Genomic DNA, 23,645 nt, shown 5'->3' on the forward strand with positions numbered 1-23,645 from the left:
CATGCAAGTACATAGGCAATAAATCGGTGACATGAAAATTAGATAAAACAAAAAAAATATTTTAAAAAAATCTGATCTACCTACCCTAATATTTTGGCTTAATGTGACCCTAAATACAGACATATTTTTTTTTGGCCATATGTTTTAATTTATTTACTATGGAAAATACTGTTGTGATCGAGACTTATAGGTGTCTTCCAGTCTAGCCAACTTTTGGGATTTTAGGTGAGAAACAGGTAGGGTAAAAGGTTGGCCAGGGTGGAATAGATGTGTTTTGCTAAAACAACACAAGATCTACTATCAAACACTGACAGCACAGGTGAACCTCAGGGAAAACCATATCCTAGCAGAGACAATTTGATACACTTTTTATGGTATATGATATCCATTAGATGTTGATATTTGGTTAAGAATTATACAAGTTTGATTTATGTTGTTTTGTAATAAAATATTTTATCAAATTGTACAAATATGTAGCATGGTTCATGTTGATAAAAAATATTGTTACATCAGAAAAGTTGTGTACCACATATTAATTATTTAAAGAACGAAACAAAAACGGTTAATGACAGTATTATACATTGGACACCTTGTCACACATTTAAAGTGTCTGAGTGAGATTTAGATAGAAACATTTATCATTATACAAAATATTCCAACATGTCAATTAAATACGATTGAATTGAAATATAAGGATTGAATCTTGCTTTTGTCGATTTCATGGAGTGATGAATTTGGTTCCCCTTGAAACAAATTCAACATGAGCTGTTCGCTTCATTCAATTTGTTTCAAGATGAACTCAATTCATCAGCTCATGAAATTGACCAATATTCGCGAACATGTCTCCCATGAATATCTAAAATTCCCATCAGAATATCACTGTCTAATTATTGAGGGTGTTCTCCTATGCCAATCGTCAAATTAAAGTTCCATTATACATGTAATTGATATACACACCTATTTTTGAGACATTATATTTACTATTTAAACATTTAAAAGTTAATGTGCATTGTTTTCTCATTGATGCATACAATACATATCATGTATTCTCAGAGTTCAATTGAATTTACAAAGAAATGGTAACGTTTCATTTGGAATGATCCAATTACATATTAAGTATATTCAATTTCAGAAAAGCAGAAAATCGCTACAGAAGAGGGGATTCATATTCATTACTTATTGGGTACTCTCGTTATTTTCTGTTATACATGTATGTATATTATGCTTTTTCATTATTCCAATAAGTTGTAAAAAAAAAAAAAAAAAACAGTACTGTGAACGGTAGATTCAAATCTTACACTATATGTAGGTAAGTGACTACTTTCAACTAGGAATTTAATTAATTACCTGATGGTCAGTCAGGTATGACCAAGTGTGACCAAGGTGTGAAAACAAGAAAGTTGGCCAGACTGGAATTATGTTCACTTAGAAGGTTGGCTAGACTGGAATGAACCGACTTATATAGCGGTATTATGTTTGATAATACTGATTAAAAACAAGAGGCCCATTGGCCTTAGCGGTCACCTGAGTCCAGACACAGAACGAAACAAAGACATGCATATAAACACTATAGGCCATGGGCTAGGAGGGTCCCACATGCACCCCCCCCCCCAAACCTCCGAACCAATATTTTTCTTAACCCTTATGACCCACTGATCACAAATCAAAATGTTAACATTGCATAAGTTGGGATGAACTTCCGGTTATGACGTCATCAAGATGGCCGCCATCTCAAATTTCACTAAAAAATGAAAAATAGTCATAACATTGACATTTTTCAACCAAAGTAGACAAATGAGGTATCAAAATGACCACAATAGAACACTAAAAACATATCGGGACCAAATAACCAAATATATGTAGTGAATTTTACGCAGGAAGTGAAAAAATAGGATTTTAAGCTCAAAAATGGTATTTTTTTAGTAAATTTTTCAAATTTTGCTTGACGCAGCAAAAACGTTTTCCAACCGCAAACTATTATTTCTAATTAGTTTTTTGTCCACTTATAAATCAGTTTAAACAAAAACAAAAAAAAAAAACAATGTTAACATTGTATAAGTTCCGGTTATGACGTCATCAAGATGGCCGCCATCACGAATTTCACTAAAAATGAAAAATATTTATAACATTGACATTTTTCAACTGAAGTAGACAAATGAGGTATCAAAATGACCACAATAGAACACTAAAAACATATCAGGACCAAAACATCCAATATATGTAGCAATTAAAAAAATGCACGTAGGGAATGAAAATATAAGATTTTAAACTCAAAAATGGTAATTTTTCAGCAAATTTTTCATATTTGTCTTCATGTAGCAAAAATGTTTCCCTACAACAAATCATTATTCGTAATCAGTTATTTGATCTCTTATCAATCAACGAAAACACCATAAAAATTTAAATATATAGAAATGCAAAGGATAATTATTGTTATACCCTCATTAGGTTTACAAAACATCACCAGGTGCGTATAATGGGCATATGCTATTTTTCGAACTCGAAACCGCTGACGCTGACCAGCGTCTCAAAAATAATTATTACAGCACAACACCTACTGATAGAGTAACAAATCTAACCTAAGCCTGTGTTTCTGTTTATATCATTTTCCAGAACGTTTGTGTCTTTGAAAATGAGAACATTCATTGTTTATTTCCTATGCATAGCATAGGCAAAATGTTGATGGTTACTACAGTGTCACATATTTCTTTCACTGGTTCTTAATGATAACCATTATCATTGTACGTGCTTTCTCGCCTCACTGCTCCATCAACTGAAGAGACTCGGCATGTCTGGTAGCTGGTAGTCCAAATTATCAGAATAATCGAGATATCAGTATCAAATTCGTCAAAAGCCATAGCGTTGTCTTCAATGTCGATGAGCTGATGTGACAGTACATTACCAGTGTTGTTCTTGCCTGTCATCTTTCATAACCCATCCTTGGCCAGAGTTCATATCAGGAACAATAGGTTCAGAGATGTGGGATCTCCCTCAGATTCTAACATATCGTATATACTGTTCCAGACTTCTTCGGCATAATGGAAACTACACCAGATCCACATTATTCGAATGGTGGAATTGGTTCTCCTTAGCACATAGCTCCATAATTTGTATGAAGTACCATTCATTAATCTAGTGGACCCTCGTGCGCCCGTAAATGGCACAGGTGATATCATCGAGGTCATTAATGAGGCCATTAATGTTAAATGTTTTTCATTGGTCTGACTTTTCCCACTCCCTTGAAGGTGCTGGTTGTGTCACATCTGGTGTATGCGTAATGAGACCATTGAAAACTCTCCAGAAATAAAATTTTCTACAGTGCTTTTCAGACTTGGCAAATAGTGGAACTTCACTGCAGACCTCATTTATGACCTCAAAGAACCCACCTGTGCCATCTGTGGTCACTGAAGGTTCACAAGAATGAGGAATTGTGCTTCATACGAAATAAGGAGAACCAGCTCAAACCTTTGCAGAATATGGATCTGATGGTCTGGAACATCATATACGATATTTGAATCACTAGGTTGGAAACAGGAAGAACTCCTACATCCTTTGACACTGATGTTTCTTATGTTAACTCTAGCCATGGACGGTTGACAAGCTACAACCACGATGGCAACCCGGTAATGTAATGTCACATCAGCTCATCAGCTCATCGCTATCGAAGACAAAGAACTAGTGAAAGAAATATGTGACACTGTTAAGTAACCATCTGACATTTCCTGACGTTATACACAGGAAATAACACTGGATGTGCTCATTCTAAAAGGCACAAAATGTTTCGGAAAGTGTCATGGTATTTACGGGATGACAGAATTACCGCAGTTTTAATTTGATACCATATAGCTATTAGTTGGCATTTTGCTGTAATAATTCAGTTTGAGACGCTACTAGTGTACAACATTTCGAACATGAAAGTGAATTATTTTGAAGTCCCACTTAGATATTCAGCCAACCTAAAATTCTTTGTTAAGATTTAAATTTTCAATAGCCACTATTATATTCAGGAAATTCTAAGACACCAGGAAACTGTAGTCTCGGCGGTTTGGGAAAAATACACTATCCTATGACCTGTATACGCAAACGGTGATGCTTTGTAAACCAAATGATGGTATAACAATAATTCTCTTTTGCATTTCTATATATTTTGTTGTTGTTTTTACTGATTGACAAGAGATCAAATAACTGATTACGATCAATAATAATTGTTGGGAAACATTTTTGCTGCATGAAGACAAATATGAAAAATTTGCTGAAAAATTACCATTTTTGAGCTTAAAACCTTATTTTTTCATTTCCTACGTACAAATTGCTACATATATTGGATGATTTGGTCCCGATATGTTTTTAGTGTTCTATTGTGGTCATTTTGATACCTCATTTGTCTACTTCAGTTGAAAAATGTCAATGTTATGAATATTTTTCATTTTTTAGTGAAATTCGTGATGGCGGCCATCTTGATGACGTCATAACCGGAACTCATACAATGTTAACATTGTTTTTTTTTCTTGTTTTTGTTTAAACTGATTTATAAGTGGACAAAAAACTAATTAGAAATAATAGTTTGCGGTTGGAAAAGGTTTTTGTTGCGTCAAGCAAAATATGAAAAATTTACTAAAAAAATACCATTTTTGAGCTTAAAATCCTATTTTTTCACTTTCTGCGTAAAAATCACTACATATATTTGGTTATTTGGTCCTGATATGTTTTTAGTGTTCTATTGTGGTCATTTTAATACCTCATTTGTCTACTTCGGTTGAAAAATGTCAATGTTATGACTATTTTTCATTTTTTAGTGAAATTTGAGATGGCGGCCATCTTGATGACGTCATAACCGGAAGTTCATCCCAACTTATGCAATGTTAACATTTTGATTTGTGATCAGTGGGTCATAAGGGTTAAGAAAAATATTGGTTCGGAGGTTTGGGGGGGGGGGGGTGCATGTGGAACCCTCCTAGCCCATGGCCTACTATATATTTGCCCATCAGGCCCTTAAAGTCAGTCAGTGATTTTATAAATTTGACTTTTTAATCTATGAAGATTATTTGGTTCCATCAAATCTGTGAATTCAGAAGAAAGATTTTTGAAATGTTATCCATTTTGACCCCTTTTGGCCCCACCCCTCTGGCCCCTGGGGGTCGGCCAGGACCAATATGGATATGATGTTAAAATGCTATCTCAGGCTAATAATTCTAACCCAGATTGACTAATTTCCTATGAAAACTAAGCAAATAATGTTCCTAAATGTTTTTTCCTATATAAATTAAAGTAAACTTGACCCCCTCCCCAGGAGGAATCATGAGACCCCAGGGTCATATTATTCACAATTTTTGTAAAGGACTTTAAGACCTTTCCATCTATGCAGAGTATTTGATTCTACCAGTTCCAGAAGAAGATTTTTGAAGTTTTAGCCTATTTGACCCGTTTTGGCCCCGCCCCTAAGGCCCCTGGGGATCAGTCATGGAAAATTTGGTAATAAGATTCAATGGCCATCACATAGGGATAATTCTGACTACAATTGACTAATTTCCTATTATAATGACTAAATAATGCTCAAAAATGTGTTTTCCCTATATAAACTATAGTGAACTTAACCCCCTCCACAGGGGGAAACCTGAGACCCAAGGGTCATATAATTCACAAATTTCATAAAACACCTTAAGACCTGTCCATCTATGAAGAGTATTTGATTCTACCATTTCCAGTATTTAAGAAGAAAATTTTTAAAGTTTTAGCCTATTTGCCCCTTCTGGTCCCGCCCCTCTGCCGCGAGGGGGTTGACCAGGACCAATATAGATATGATATTAAAATGTTATCTCAGGCTTATAATTCTAAACAAGTTTGACTCATTTCCTATGAAAATTGAGCAAAAAATGCTCATAAATGTGTTTTCCATATATAAACTATAGTAAACTTGACCCCCTCCCCAGGGGGAAACATGAGACCCCAGGGTCATATAATTCACAATTTTTGTAAAGGACCTCAAGACTTTTCCATCTATGAAGAGTATGTGATTCTACCAATTCCAGAATTTCAGAAGATTTTTGAAGTTATAGCCTATTTGACCCCTTTTGATCCCGCCCCTAAGGCCCCTGGGGGTCAGTAATGGAAAATTGGTTAATAGGATTCAATGGCCATCTCATACTGATAATTCTGACAATATTTGACTCATTTCCTATTACAAATGATCAAATAATACTCAAAAATGTGTTTTCCCTATATAAACTATAGTAGACTTAACCCCTTCCCCAGGGGGAAACCTGAGACCCCAGGGTCATATAATTCACAATTTTTGTAAAGGACCCTTTCTATCTATGAAGAGTATTTAATTCCATCATATCTGTGAGTGGAGAAGAAGATTTTTGAAATTTTAGTCAATTCAATTATCTGATTGTTGTATCAGCTCTCTCACATATCACCGTAGCTACTGAGCCGCGACGTTAGGTGATAGGTCACAGCCGATACCAACACTTGTTGTATTTTGTCAGTAATTACAAGGCAGAAACGGTATATATACTGATGCTATCCTACACAACTTGAACCGTAATACCAAGTTACCAACCTACATTAACCAAGTGATAAAAACATGCCAGTAGAATGCAGCTATATATATAGGCAGGCAACTAGACCACATACCAACAGGGTTAGGCAGAGGGGCCTGTGCAGGGACCTGCGTGGGAGGGGGAGGAGGGCCCTGGGATGAGCTGGGCTGGGTCGGTGCTGGTGGGGGCCAGGCACCTGTAAAATATCCATGGTCTTACACAGGAGGTGTATGGCATGTAACAAAACCATAACAGAATATATATAGCCCTATATCGATAGTCTGCATGACTGTGTATTTGATATCTCAATACCTGGTACAAATAATTATTTTTACAGTCAGTCGATGGTATCATAGTAAAATCATTCCTACATTATCAATATGACAGAAGATTACCAGTACAACTTATATAACATTATATACAAACACTATAAAATTACCATAACTTTCATATTCTAACAGGACAGCATGAAGATATCTAATAACGACAAGAGGCCAAGAGGACCTGTAACGCTCACCTGTTGTTTCTTTTTTTTTTATTTTTTGAGTAATTCTGTAATTTAGTAATTAGTGATTCAAAAATCACAACAGACAAATTAACCCCATCATTTGTACAATTTTGAATCCCCACCCAATAAGGATGCAACCATTGCATTACGAGTGCTATCCCATGCTTAGTTTCAGAGAAGAAGTTGATTATATGACGAGAGGCCCATGGGCCTTAACTGTCATCTGACTACCTTGGCAATAATCATATAGGAAATTAATTAACTATAGTGTCATGGTAGCCATCTTCGATTTCAGATCGACCCGAAAAATAACAACACTTTGTCGGGACCATGTCAGGATCATTTCATGCAAGTTTCAGCCAAATCGCACCAGTAGAACTTGAGAAGAAGTTCAAAATGTGTTTTAAAGATGGCAGCTTTGGCGGCCATCTTGGATTTCGGATCGACCTGAAAAATAACAATACTTTTTCAGGACCATGTCAGGATCTTTTCATGCAAGTTTCAACCAAATTGCACCTGTAGAACTTTAGAATAACTTCAAAATGTGTTCTGAAGTTGGCGGCTGTGGCGGCCATCTTAGATTTCGGATCGACTCAAAAAATAACAACACTTAGTCGGGACCATGTCAGGATCATTTCATGCAAGTTTCAGCCAAATCGCAATGGTAGAACTTGAGAAGAAGTTCAAAATGTGAAAAGTTAACGCACGGCGGACGATGACGGATGAAACATTGACCCTTCGGGTCAGATGACCTAAAAATAGCCAAATTGACCCCTTTTGGCCCCGCCCCTCAGGCCCCGGGGGTCAGCCCCATCATTTGCACAATTTTGAATCCCTATCCCATAAGGATGCAACCATTTCATTATAAGCGCTATCCCATGCTTAGTTTCAGAGAAGAAGTCATTGATATGGAAATAGCCAAATTGACCACTTTTGACCCCACCCCTCAGGTCCTTGGCGGTCAGCCCCATCATTTGTACAATTTTCAGTAAGTACCTCATAAGGATGCTACCAGTCAAATTTTGTTGAATTCCAACCAGTGGTTATGGAGAAAAAGTCGATTGTTGACGAACGGAAGGACGATGTACGCCGTGGTATGGCATAAGGTGAGCTAATAATTATAATGTTAATATTAGTGAAGACATTGTGCTATATAGTTTAATATCTGTCTGCTTTGTCTCGCATTACTGTTTGTATCCTATTATGTAATCGTGTTCGTTTTGTATGTCTTGATAAAGGGGCAGATCACTTTGAAAATTTGACAATTTTGTTTTGTCCACACGGTTGGAATTACTTCCTTGTCCCATATTAGTGAAGACAGATGTGCAACATGAATGCCAGTGGTGTATTCAATAAGTATCATATTATCATCGTATTATTTTGATGTTCATCTTAACATTTTGTAATAATTCACTTCTAAAACAGTTATTTGCTTTTCGACATCAGCAGGAAAACTACATAATAATGTGCATATTTTGTTATACTCGGAATGTTAAACACTAGCTCCACTGGCAGAGTAACCTACCTTGTTGTCCTGGCGATGCCCCTGGTTGTTGCCCCCAGCCTCCCTGCTGGAAGCCTGGTTGCTGGGGTGGCTGTGGCTGCCCCTGGGGTGGTTGAGGCTGTTGGTAGGAGTTTGGTGGGTAGTTTTGATTGAATCCCTGCGGTGGGGTCTGTTGTTGTGGGGGCTGTGGTGGGAATCCCTGCTGGTATCCTCCTTGTTGAAAATGGTCTGGGAATCCGCCCGGTCCTCCAGGTCCGCCTGGCCCACCAGGACCGCCTAGGCCGCCCGGTCCGCCTGGTCCTGGTCTAGGTCCACCACCATTCCAGTTGCCTCCTGCAGGACCCCAGTCGCCCTCTGGTGGAGAGTTCATGCCCTGTCCCATCATTGGTCCGCGGTGCATATGTCCACCTCCCATACCTCGATCGCCTCCTCCTCCTTGGCCCCTCCCATCTCTAGGCTGGGCGCGTTTTACTTCAACCTACAGAAATAAAGCACAATACAACAACCGCCAAAATGACATGAACATAATGACAATATACTCTAGTCTATACATCTCTACAAAACTTCATACCTTATAACGGTATAAAGTGTCCTGAGACAGGAAGCTATAGGACTTACACTACAGTAATTTATTATTAAAACTTAATGATCTTAAATCTTAACTATAAACCATTACCAGTTTACTGATGCAATTAATAATATGGCTGGTAATGGTTTTTCTTTGTTTTAATTAATTACTCTTAAGTGACTACAAAAATTCTGGCCAATAAGGCTAAGTATGACATGTACCATGTACTTATAATTAAAGACTTGAATATTACATTTACAAATACTATGCCACATGGACCAATTACACATTAAAAAGGATACATGCAAATATTAAAGCTTTCTTTAAAATGTCAAGCAGGTCATGATCACTTCAAATATCATTGAGATCTTCATCACTTCTTCTAACATTTCAAAAGTATAGCCATGAATGTTCATGTTATTGTCAACTATTTTTTTTTTTTTTTTTTTTTTTCGCATTTGAATATTTTTTTCCAAGACAACCTGCTTGACATTCCAATAGATTTGTCCATCCTCTTCCTACCCTTAAGCTAGACAAGACAATGGGGTCGATAACAATGCCAATGTATCGGTCATACACCTGTATCTTACTGACCCAATGTATCACAAGTGTTGGCAAGGTTGTATTATATCTTATTAGTTTATTTTAATCCTCAAATCTAAAATCAAAATTTTGTATTAAGAGAAATTCTGTAACTTCAGAAAAATACTGTCATATTCTAAAAGCCGTACAAGTAACAGAAAATTAAAACTTCCTTCGCTTATCCAGCTGAAGTTTTCAAGCATTCATACCTGTATCTTATTTCAACAAGAATGATAACCTAAACATTCTTCGATAATGAATATCAAGCCATTAAAACAACATTCTTTGTAAAACTTTTCAGAGCTAACATATTTCTACCTGCTTGCTAATCGTTTTAATGGTTATACTAATAATGGTATCCTTACGAAATATCAATCACATCTATCATCAAATGACAAAACATCAAACCAAACAAAATATTACTAAATTTATGACAAATTTTTGTCAGAATTGTGCTGAACACTACATGTAGGATATGGCACAATTTCATAAGAAAATGAAGACATATAGACTGCAGACATGGTAAAGGATAGTTGTTAAGGTCTAGTCAAACTCAAATAATGTTAGTTAAGTGATGAAAAATCAACAAAATGAAACAAAATAACCATCGTGATAAACGGTAAATAACCATGTCCACAGACCATTGTAGAGTACATTCTAAACAGGGGGAATATATTAATACAGTTTTATAAGAACTAAAAACCTGACAAAAATTTCATTCATGTGTTAAAATAACAACATAAAGAGCAAAACATTTTTTAATGTAGACAATATTACTTTAAAACATTGCAAAAACTGAACAAATGAAGATAAAATCTAAATTGTCAATTAATTTTGTGGTAAAGTCTAAAGGAATCACTGTTACTGTATTATCATATTTTAAACATGTCTATATCTTTCATTTCTTTCGGTACATATCAATATGAATTGCATTAAATAAAACTTAGAAATTAAAACGTTGAATGTGCTAAACCAACAAATATGTGGCATATATAGCATTGACTTAAACTTTCCTAAACCGAAAATTGTATATTGATATTCATATGCGTATTGCTTATGTATTGTACTAGAAGAAATTGATATGTTGAGCGTACCAACACCGAGACCTGTAAGGAGATATAGACTCACTCAGCAGATAGCCACACATAGTGATACACAGGACGAGGGTTAGTACATATATAAATATCTAGGTGAGAACTACACACAAAACTTAATCTGATTCCATATGTGATGTATAGCCGTATCTTAACTTTCCTAAAATCTAAGTTTTAACAACAGACTAATATCAATGTATTAAAAAGAACTTCATAAACCAAACAAAAAATAGAAATATGTCTGTTAGACATTAAGTGCTCGCTAATTACTTCCTAAAACCTTATTTCCAGAATGATATGCATCTTCATGTATAAGGCTTCTGCAGTGAGATATTTTGCACGTACAAAACTGTAACAACTAATTTATAAATAACCCGCAGTTATACATAGGTACTCACAAGCCTATATGAAATCATCCTTGGCAAAAGGTGTACATATGTAGCGCTTTCGCTCATTATCCTTGGGAGATGGTTTATTTCCTTGATGTATTGTAAAAAATAATTTCCTTTAAATTACGTCATCATAACTATAAATGTGAAGTTACTCTGAACTTTGTTAATTGTGTTCTTTGTTACATAGAAGTTTATTTGTTATCTTATTGATATTGATACGATAAGACTTGTTTCGCTGTTCAAAATAGTCGTCCGCTACAGCACAAAATCAACAAATGGACAAATCTCTGTGCGCGTGGTGACTTACCTGTGTCATGCTTGAATGCCTTTCTGGGTACATCAGATCTAGAGCTCAGGCACCCGCACTGATATTGTATAATGTTTTTTCTTTTATTCTGTTTCTCTTACGATAGGCTGGGTGATTTAAATATTAAATATTTATTAGAACTGTAGCTAATACGGTCTATGGTCACTGGGGTTAGTAAGCGATAGTACAACGTATATGTATACCTAGGACCAAAGATGATGTGAAATAAATTTAATATAATCTGCTGAGTAACACCATAAATGTCTTTGGCCGGTACTAAAACTTATCCGTTTTGTCACTTTCTTTTATTGACTACATAAACCTGAATCACATTGTATTGTTTCGGAGGTTTCAAAAGTCAATCAGATGCTTAGAATATTGTGACCGATGCAAGAGTTTGTATGATACGCCGCTTGAAGTTAACACAAAACGAATGTGTTTAGCACTGTTTTATGTCACTGTTGTTGATTTATAGAAGAACATCACTGACAGGTATCTCCTATTTTTGAAAGGTTTGTACTGTGTCATTAAATCACAGCGAAATCTATTAAACGGTATAAGACAGTGACTTCCGGTATCACATGTGCAGTTGGAACCTGCGCATAGCGGATGTACACAGACTCCACACCTGACAAGGAAAACAATAGGGCGAGAGTATGCTCGCCCTAAAAAAGAAAGACGACATTTAACACTATGGGACAAATATCTCTATTTTGAAAGGCCAAAACACTATGGGACAAATATCTCTATTTTGAAAGGCCAAAAAAATTGTGTACCTGTATATAGCTAAACAGATTAAATCACTATTTTACTATCTTAAAGCAAAGTTCTTCTGTACAGTTACATGCATCATTGATTCCTCAGTTCTCCCTGCTGATAATTAAGATGGTCTAGCTAGGATAGTACAAGAAGGTGGTAAGCAAGCTTGTAGATAGTATTTTAAAATGTATTTTCAACAATATATATATATGTAAATTGTTAAAAAGTTTATAAATTTCTGCAACACAGCCAACAGCAATTTTTTTCCAATATTTCAAACATTCTCTTCGTACGTGTATTTGAAAATATAATTTATAAACAATTTTTTTCATATTTGTGTATTTGAACAGTAAGTGGAATACACATTTTAGTCAAATTTCAAAACACAAAAACATTACAATGGAATGAAGTTTTCAAGTCAATCATTGCTTTTTTGTTCAATGGCTGTTGGCAGTTTTACAAATGAAGTTGCATACTCATACAGAACACTATGATATAGATTTTGACTTAATCTCCAAGACTAGATATAAAATCGTGAAGGAAGAGGATGGACATTAGTTACTGCAGCCAATGTTTCTACAGACCAGGTAAAACTGTCATCAATCAAAATCTGGCAAATAGAGTTAAGTCTCAACATGATATTACCTGAAAACTCCAGTGGCAAGAGTTATCTCCCTTCATTTTTATTTTACTCTACCAAATTAATTACAAAACACAATATCCCAAAGGATATTACTTTAGCAAATGTAGGTTATAAAGAATAGTTCAGTACTTGTTAATGTTTCTATTCATTAATATATTTCTATCGACTTTTGAAGTTAGATGTGAAATTGATTTTTGAAATGATTTGGTGTCAAATTCAATGAGGGGAGATAACTCTTAAGTTCTTCTTGTCATATTAAGAATGAGTTGTGTATACTAATAACCTTCTTGCCATTGATGGTGACAAACTGTTCTCCACACACGTTTAGTACACTGTCTTCGCTCTCGAATGTCAAAAACCCAAATCCTAATTACCAAGTACAGAAAATAGCACCATTGCAGCAACATGGTGAAAAAATGTCATCATTAATACATGGCAACAACAAAGACAATTTATAAATGAAAAAAAACAATATCTTTAAGAAATTTATATATTACGATCTAATTAAATCAATATTCCTGGCAGAGGGATTAATATAGGCATCAATCTAATTTATTAATGCAGGCTTAATTTTTACTAAGTCACACACACAAACACACATCTGTAAAATAGTCCTAGTTAAAATCTTAAAACTATGTTAATGACTTAAATGTTCTATCATAATTTAAATGAAACAAAATGTTTTTCATCAAGATATGCAATATCAAAACGTTAGAAAATTCAAATCACAGCCCCAAAAGAATCAACAGCACAAATATCAAAATGGATCCCATCCAGGACATGTAATATAATATTATGACCTTAGCAGTATTATATGTTTGTTGCCACCTTAAATCTCTGTTTGACTATATATTAAGCACTGGTAATATAACTATTATGTAGTAAAAACATATATGATAAATCAATAAATAAAGGCATAAAAAGTTCTTAACTAAGAATAAAAGACATATAACTCTTTACACTACAATATGAACTAGAAATCAATAATCTAAGATAAATTTCATATCTGTTAATTAATTTAACCAAATTGCAAACCAAACAAAGGACAGATTATTCTTCTAAAGTTAAAACTTATATTAAAGGTGAATTGAAATCTCAACTCCAAGAATTCTAATCTATTCTTGGATGATGGATTAATTACTAATTGAACTATCCACCAAAAACATCTAAAACTTGTACATTTATCTTTGTACTCCTCAATTGTCCTGTACACTTATTATAAATAATGTACTTATTTTCTATACTGCAAATTCACAACATGCCGGACATTGAAAAACTGTTTAAAAAATTAACCTATTTTATCAGAAATTACTTGTGGTATAATTAAATCACACCATGCAACTTCACTTACTTAAATATGAAATATCAAAAATAAGCGATTCCTTAGTCAATCATAAAACTTTACTATGCGTTAACTTTTCTCAATATCATTTTTATGATATTAATGCAATAATTTCTATATTTCTACATCAAACTGTTTAAAAACGGCAAAAATCTTAATTTCCACCAACAAACAAAACCCAATCGTGGGGGGCTGCCTCATGTTCTGTGTTGGTATCAGGGCCCAGCACCATAAAACTTTCTGATACAGATTTTTTACTCAAGTATATGAATTTCCATAGGCTTGAGTAAAAAATTTGCCTGAGAAAGTTTTATGGTGCCAGGCCCAGGCACACACTTACATTGCATAATATACTTGTATTTATAGGAGAAATTAAAATAATGTTGCCTTCTATTGGATCCTAATCTAAAGTATCTGACCCTTTAAATTTACTTTCAACTTCTGACACATCGTTATCAAAGAACTGTTGTACACGTTCTTCATCACTTCGATCTATTGGAGTGGTCATATTGACGAGTCAGTATACCATTCAAATTCCTTCCACACCTGTGGGTTTTTTTTTAGGGTATAATCCCCAGAATATCGAATGTAGTGACATTAGAATCAATCAGAAGCATTCTACTTTCGTTTTCAGTCATAATTTTAGCAACAGGAGGGAGATTTGACGATCGGACCGCTGGTTGAAAACTCTGAGTCAAAAAACGTCTTTTTACGCGTGTAGCACTGAGAGCCATTTAAACCAAAGCGTAAATAGTCGAGTGTAGCAGTCTAAGGGTTAATAACTACGGCAAAATGATACAATTAACTCTAATGCAAATGTGATTTAAGAAATTCAGACTTATAGATTATCAACATCTGCCAGGAATATTACACTTTCATAGGACTTTTATACTTATTAAGTAACATTACACAGTATTCATATTCAAAAACGAATGGATTGAATTATATCCCCTTTGACATTAATTACAGATTTATTAATTCTGCTATGTACAAATTAAGAACATGTCTATTTCAAAATTAAACCAATTCTTATGAAATACTGTGTGGCATTGCTTAATTCTTCCTCTAATACAGTGAAAAAAAAAAGAAATCTGAAACAGACTGTTCTTATTTTGCCAATCAATGCAGATGTTAATGTTGTAATCATTTAAACATCATCTTCAGACTAGAATAATGCCAATCTTAATTTTTAAAATATTTTTCTAATTCATTTACAACTTTAATAGATATTAAATCATTTACAAATCCAATAGCTACAAAAGTTGTAGACATCCAACTTCCAAATTGTGACCTACCTGAAAGTATATTGTATTACCCACTCAATTTCTCTGGTCAAAAATTCCCTACTTAATGTTTTTGATAATCATTTACTTTAACTTGTATTAAATTATTTTGAGTTGTCGATGTTCCATAAAATATGATCCAGCCAAACACAGCCAGTTGCACAATATGAAGAATGATTTTAAATCTCATAAATCACAAAGAAATAACATTTTATTAAATCCAAACATAAAGCTAAAAGAATCTGGGTTGTTTCATTAACGAATAGAAAAGTGATAGCCAGTCCAGACAAGAAATCTTGAGAAACTGCACCTTTGACCTTGACGTGAAAGGTCACCGTGACCTAACCACAGTGCAATGCATGTCACCTTTTGATAATGCATGTATTCTGAAAGTTGCTTCCTCAAGCAATCAACAAACACAGTGTTGAAAAAGGATGGGTCATTTTGATTCTATTTTAATTTATTTTTCTTAATTAAAATTTATTTATTACTTAATGGTGTTCCATACATTCATTTTAAATGTCATAAAGATGATGCCAAATTAATGATTATTCTAAAATTTAACACCACACATAACTTGTGGTGGATTACATTACTAATAATGTGGTTTACTTATCAGCTAGCAAGAAGCTGAAATATGACATTTATTAGGATTCTGAAATTTTTTCTATCATACATACCTCTGGATTTCTGTTGGACCTGGTCATACATTATTGTAACATCTTGCACCTGCACAGAAGATTAAACAGAATTTAACAGGCATTTGAAGATGTACTTTATGACAAGGACAATTTTGGTTTGTCCTTAATGAATAATATACATTATCTAACTATCACAATGCATTACGGGAGTATATTTTAGAAGCATACTTTTCCAAATTTGCTGAAGAAATCCCTGAGAAAATTTTCATCCACATTTGGTAGACCTCCCATGAATATTTTCCTGTTTTTGTCTGGATCTGGTCCTCCACCTCCACGTGGACCACCGCCACCTCCTCCTCGGCCACCACCTCCATCTTCTCGCAGACCTCCAACCTAAGAACAGATTTCAAGTTTTATTTTAATTTCGCTATGACACCAAAAAAACAAAAAAAAATCATGTCAGTTTGTTTTCAAAACATAAAAGCAATTTAAATTGAAACACTAGAAGCATTTACAACTTCCTTTTTAACTCACTCACCCCTGAAATTTCATAATGGACTAGTCTAGCCATTGATGTAGAAGAGCCCAAATGTATCTTCAGGGTGAATGACTTAATGATATTATGTTTATCCCCCTTCTGAACTTGGACTTGCTGTCATGCAACAGAGGGTGAAAGGATTTCACAAAAGTATAGAATCTGATTATAGCCTTGATAATATATACAGAACCATTTGAAAGAGAATATACAATTAGGTAGAAACATCTTACTGGTTTGTTTGTGCCTTTTGGATTGCAGGCTTTGGCATCTACCTAAAATGAAAAAAGAAAATCGCTGATTACAGGGTCAATGAAAGATTGATGTTTTTCCTGTGAGGAATATCTTAAAGCCCCATTATGTTTTGGGGTGAAAAAATATCGTAATAAAGTACCAAACTTTGCTGAATAGTAGAGCATATATCCTTATGAAAATATCCGCTAATAAAAAATGCCCAACATTTCCATGTTTTTAAAAAACAATAGAAAACCCCTCTTCGGAGAGGGGGAAATCCGTAGTTCACATATGTACAGGTTAAGATGGATTTTTGGGACGTTATCATACGTAGATTATGATTGATCTTGTGCTTAGTAACGTTTCAAAATGGCGGCCTTCATAGGCACGAATGATAACCTCGTAAAAAATCCGAAGCAAAGGCGGTTGTATGGCAGCATTTTGGCCTTACAGTACGTAAAGGGGAAAGAAATAACGAGGAAAGCATCGCTGGATGTCGATTGTGTACGGCAATCGTTAAATGTAGTGGCGGAACAAGGAACCTGACGACTCACTTGCGTCGCCATCACCCAGCTACTGAGTCCCGTCCAGTAGTAACGTTAAGTGTTTGCAAAACATCGAGCGGAAGTAACACAGACATTATCTCGCATTTTATAGATAAAAACAAGAATAAAAGTGATATATTGACAAAACATTTATTTCATACTCTTTTTAGGTGATTGACAGAAAAAAAACATGCAATTCTTATTATACAAAAATAATACCAAAATATCATGATATGTATCATAATACACTTATGATGTATCGTGATATATCGCGATACAAAATTTTTCGCGATACCCATCCCTACTATTACAGACACATGCATAATATTGTTCAAAGATATGTAAATAAAAAAAATACAAACGAAGACAAAAAAAAGACTCGGGAGATTTGTAAATAAATTTGTGAAGTTTAATATTCATTAACGTGACGAGTTTGAACACGGGAAGAGGTGAGATTTGGCATCTTCATGTACATATTATTTAAACGCAATTAATAAGTACTCGTATTTATATGAAAATGGAAAATGGAATAAAAAGATGTAAACGTTTGCATTTCTTCACATACAATAATGTTCGTAATGTACGAGTATACCTACTCGAACTGTGCAGGTACGTTACATTGTAAGCCTTCACATGTACATGTACTGTACGCGTGTTAAATCAGACACGGATATATAAATAAAAATTGGACAGTCACCTTCTCACATGTGCTCGTTGTTATTTGTACCTGGAATCTCTTCAATTCCCAGCGTGACGCGCACGGGTATATTACCTGTACATGTATTTAGGTCACGACAGGTGTTACCTTGTGTCGACCCCCTGTCGCTGGCCACGGGCGGAGTTCACCTGTAATTAACACCTTCTTGGGAGGGAGATTAACTTTATACCCAACTTACCTGTGCCAGTACATTTCACGTACTGTCGTATTTCGAAGTTTTGATGTTTACAATATGCTTTTCTATAGATTACGTTGGAACGAATTAGCTTATTACACTTATACATTGTACGAATTAATATTTGTGAAATTTGAAACGGTGAATTGCAGAGTTGCTTGATGTTAAATGTGATCAAATAACATTATTTCTTACACCGGTTACAAATACAATTTTTCTACGTAAAAGTAATCTTCGGTGTCAATGTATATACAAATGTACATGTATGCATATGCATCACTATCTTCACCGTTGTTATCATCAATGATTATGCATAATTGACTTAATTTGAATATAGATAACTGGAAGCGAAATATTTTCATTCTTTATATCTTTATTATATGCATGAACTATATAATGAGAGAACTGCAAATGACGAAACACGAATTCAAATGTTCAATCTTGTACGTACATTTGTAACATTTGTAAATGTACATGTGCGACCCTAAAATCGATACCTAGTCAATTGTAAGCAATAAGCTTTTATGTACATATATACTGTATATATATGATCATGAATGCACACCCTAGTAATATAATCCCGTTATGAAAAAATATTCCGAGAATACATTTTCCATGGTAAGCGGAAGAGCCTTTCGACAATCTGAAAAATAAAACAAATTTAAACTTGTGATTGATGCGGGAAAGAAACACTATAAAATGTTACTTATTACAATCGTTGAGTAATGAAATATCGATAATAGAAATCAAGCATATAAATGGAAATTTGATGTAATGAGTTTTAAATGTGTTTATGTGAAAATCTTTTATTCGTCATTTCAATACCATGATACTATTTAAAGTACCGGTATACGCCTGATCGCTTCACTAAAATTATGACTTTGTGATGGTAATATTGTCAATAAAGTGTTGTTACAATTTTTTTGTAATTTCTTAAAATATCGGATAAATATGACACTTACAATAATACAATTCTCTCTTAATACATACTATTGTACACGTAATTTGTAAACGTACTTGTAAAGTGGAAACTTCGTATCGAATACAGTCGTGTTTGACTTCATTGTGTTATTATCAGTAAAGAGATGTTGTAATAATTTGTTATTTCTTAAAATATTCGGATAAATATGACACTTACAATAATACAATTCTCTCTTACATACAGTTGCACATGTAATTCATTTTGTAAACGTACATTTTGTACCTGTAAAGTGGAAACTTCGTATTGAGTACTGTCGTCTTTGACCTCATCGTGTCCATATGGTATACAGAAACTTCTTATACTTTCGTTTGTATTTCAGAACGTCAAGATCCGTAATTTATTTACCGTCAAGCCGTTTCCGTGATTATAACAATGGTATTTCCGGTTTATGCTAGCCGATCGTTTTCGGTTTTGCGTTAACCGTTAATCGTTAGCCGGTATTGCGTTAATCGTTAGCGTTAGCAATCGTTAGCGTTAGCTAACGGATGGATTTTTTGCGTTGCGTTTGCGTTAGGCTTGGAACGTTAAACGGTTCAGGTACTGTATCGGTATATAGATACAACATACAGATTGATGTATCTCGACTAGCGTCGATTCCAGTGATCTTTTATCTATATGTACATGCATGTACTATAACATATTTCATAGACGAATATCGTTATAAAATACCCAAAGAATAAATAGAAAGCAGTTATAATACATGTATATAGTAAGATATTAGTCTACCTCTTTACGTATGTTCTAAGTATTTAGATATACTGTGCGCACCTTACTCTCAAATTATGAATAGATTAGTAGCATCATGGTATTTATTTATCTATATATAGTTTTGGATTAATACTGTATTTATCTCAAATTATTACACCAGAGGAAAGAAAATCAACCGATCAACACCAAAATTGACACGGCCACGTGTTTATATTTGTACGATAAAATACCCCATATGGTGCCCCATGTATGCATTTCACTATTTACATCCACTATTTTTCGATAAATACGTATTTTGTATTAAGCTTTATATAAACTATATGTAACCTTTGACAGGACACATTTATAATCTATGAAATCTAATATGTATCATATACTAAAACAATTATAGAACATTGTATTCCTCACGGTTTCCTCAAAACTGCCCTCTCTCTCGGCCACGCTTGTTTTGTTTATGTATCCGGGTATCGAACATATACGTATACACGAGGTATTTTTAACTATGCAAATCAACCCGTTCTATTTTAAGAATTCTTTACTAATTGATTATTGCATAATTATCTTCATTGGAAAGAAACCAAATGAAGAACCTTTCATAAGGGATGTTAATGTATATTTTAGCAAAGTTTGGTGAAAGCATAATGGGACTTTCACCAATTTAGTTAACAGATTGTGTCCTTCATAATGAGTTGAAAAAAGAATAGTTACCACTTTCATCACATATCGCACAATAATGCCAAAATTTGTTAGAATAACTTAAAATACTTACAATAACAAAATTAAAATTTTCCACAGCTCAAAGAAAAGCACTTTACTCACAAGATATTTTGACTCACCACTTTTCATTTACATTTAGCTGAAGAAAACTCCGAGATACTGTCAAAATATACTGTGAGTAATGTACTATTCTCAGAGTAATGAAAATTTGAATTCTAATACAGTTCCATAGAAAGAAAACAATATCTATAGTTGTATCAACAATAACATTCTTGCTATTATATTACCTTCAGAACAAGTCATGGCGTGATGAAATATTATTTCTTAGCATCAAAATAATGTTAAAATCAGACAAAATGAAACCATGAAATTCAAAGAAGAGCCATACTTACTCGTCTTCCATCAATTTGATGAAATCCTACTGATAACACGGTTTCCACACATGAAGGATCTTTGAAGGTTACGAAGCCAAAACCTCTTGACTTGCCAGTAGCCTGGTTCTTCATCACAACACAGTCTATAACTTCACCATACTGGCTGAAGTGATTCAGCAGGGTGTCTGGAACAGAAAAATATTGATCAATATGACAGGATTGAACCAGGATTGAGGAAAATATATTTACAAATCAAAAACCATAAAAAATTTATATTACATGTTTCTATAATCAACTCAATCGCCCCATGAAAAGTGAAAACACATTTAGACTCAAAATTTTCAAAGACTAGACACATTTAGAATTATAATTTTCGAAGACTAGAACAGTTCATTATGGAATTTAAAGGGCAAATGATCACAAATTGTACATATATCTCCAACACATTTTAATATGTCTCATAAAGTATCTTATACCTAGCACTGGTCTCATGGATACAAAAGCTAAAATAAAGTAACCTTACTTTATATATGTTAACATTGTAGCCAGAACTTTTGATCATGATTTCTAAGCTTTCTTGGCTTTTGATGAGTTTATTTACCTTGATCTGTATCCCAACTGAGTCCTCCAATGAATAACTTCCTACAAAACAGAATTTATTGCATTGTTTATATTTTGTAAACATGATTCAAATCATAATTTTCTTATTATCAGGTCAGGGAAAAACCACCAACTAGCCTATCATAGCCCAATCAGAGTACGGATTTGTAACTAAAAATAGCCCAAATCGCTAAATTTCATTTTTAGCTATACTTCTCAAAAAATCGTATTAATATATGCTAAGATAAAGAACTATTTACTAAAAATTTTGCAAAAGAAGCATTTGTTTCTTAGGAACTTGATGCAACTTTTCTCAATTCTTTCTGACATTAAAATAGGGTTCAAAATTAATACTCCCCAACTCGTCAAATGCGAGTTAATTTTTAATTTGGCTAGTTGAAAAATATTGTACTTGCAATTTTTGGCACATATCCCTTCAGCACTTTCTGAGAAATAGCGGTAACAAACTTCAATTGTCAAAATCCAAGATGGCTGCCTTGTGGCCATTTTGTTGACCAAATGGTCCCAAAATACAATATGCACAACTAGGGCCATAGGGGAACCTATATATGAAATCTGAGAAAGATCCCATCAGTACTTTCTGAGAAATAGCAGTAACAACAATTTTTAACAGACAGAAGGACGGACTGATGGAAGGAGGGACGGATGGAAGGACGGATGGATGGACGGCCAACAGACCAAGGACGACAAGCGATTTGATCTGATGATGGTGGGCTAAAAATGCCACATTCTGAAAATAAACTGTTATTACACAACATTACATTGACACTAAAAATGTCCAATAAATAAATATAACAAATGTCAAAGAATTTGAATATTTTCAATTTTGAAAGCAGCAAGCAAATTACTGTTTTGGCGAGTTGAAATTTTACCAACTTGCCGAAAATGGATAGTGGCTTTAAAAATTAAATTCTATCCCCCATTAAAATATAAATCTAATTTTTGTATAAATTTGTGTTATGTTTCATAGTTAAATAATGCGATTTGTGAAAATATTTGGGAAAAGTTATTCTCCAATTGGGGTATAATAAGAAGATGCAAGTTGGTGGTTTACCCTGACCAGATTATGAAATTCAGATATCTACTGTTCATGAATAATAATTTGAAGATGTGTATATTCAATTTTTTAAATATGAAATTGCATACGGTTAATAATTAGTGATCATGCTCCCTCTCCCCCATCCTTGATACTCCAGGGGCTCCAATCACTTAAGATCTCTACACCCCTGGACTATCTCATAGTAAAATTAGAGACAAAAGAACAGGTAATTCAGTCCTTTGATGTACAGAGGATTCCGCTTATTTGAATAAGTCATTTTCCAGAAGAAAATATTCAAATAACCGTAGTATTCGAATACCGGTAAGCGGAGATGGCATTTTGCACCTCCATTTGACCCCACACATATGTATGTGAACAGGCAAATATATATTGTTTCGTTAACTTGATAAATACGTAAATTATTTACACTTAAAACAACGAGTAATTATTTTCGAAGTTGTAAATCAATTTTAATTGTTTAATAACAAAAATATTCCAATATTAGATTCTTGTTAATGTACGTCAGAGCTAACCGATCGATATCAAATGCAATAACTAAACAGGATTGAATTTGTGTCTGCAATTCTGAACCTGAAAAATAAACAAATTTACGTACATTTGCCTGGCAAAATGAACTTACGATCGTGATTAAACTTCAAAGTGCCGATCAACTGATTGGATCAACTAGCAGTGTTGTTTTGATACATGTGTATGAATGGCAGGTGACGAAGCCATGCGTTCACTGGACCTAAATGTGTTTTGAGAATTCTTCCTGTATTGTTGATCGATACGGCGAATAGCTTGATAACATTTCATAAATTAATGCATATAG

The 23,645-nt window shown here is 34.1% G+C and overlaps 1 protein-coding gene across 3 annotated transcripts in view; it reads right to left on the reverse strand.

The window, feature by feature from the left end:
• The window catches only part of LOC138333960 (DAZ-associated protein 1-like), a 52,113-nt gene that overhangs the window by 22,468 nt on the left and 6,000 nt on the right, over positions 1–23,645 (reverse strand). For 2 of the 3 annotated variants that reach the window (XM_069282687.1, XM_069282686.1), the window contains 8 exons: positions 21,755–21,795; positions 21,172–21,338; positions 16,934–16,975; positions 16,394–16,558; positions 16,205–16,253; positions 13,183–13,265; positions 8,576–9,032; positions 6,637–6,738 (listed from right to left, as the gene is read on the reverse strand). In XM_069282687.1, the coding sequence (XP_069138788.1) occupies positions 6,637–6,738; positions 8,576–9,032; positions 13,183–13,265; positions 16,205–16,253; positions 16,394–16,558; positions 16,934–16,975; positions 21,172–21,338; positions 21,755–21,795 (1,106 nt within the window). The remainder of the gene's footprint in view (positions 1–6,636; positions 6,739–8,575; positions 9,033–13,182; positions 13,266–16,204; positions 16,254–16,393; positions 16,559–16,933; positions 16,976–21,171; positions 21,339–21,754; positions 21,796–23,645) is intronic. The other variant, XM_069282688.1, reaches the window with a different exon arrangement.

Source organism: Argopecten irradians, chromosome 10, assembly GCF_041381155.1.
Source record: "Argopecten irradians isolate NY chromosome 10, Ai_NY, whole genome shotgun sequence".
NCBI lineage: Eukaryota > Metazoa > Mollusca > Bivalvia > Pectinida > Pectinidae > Argopecten > Argopecten irradians.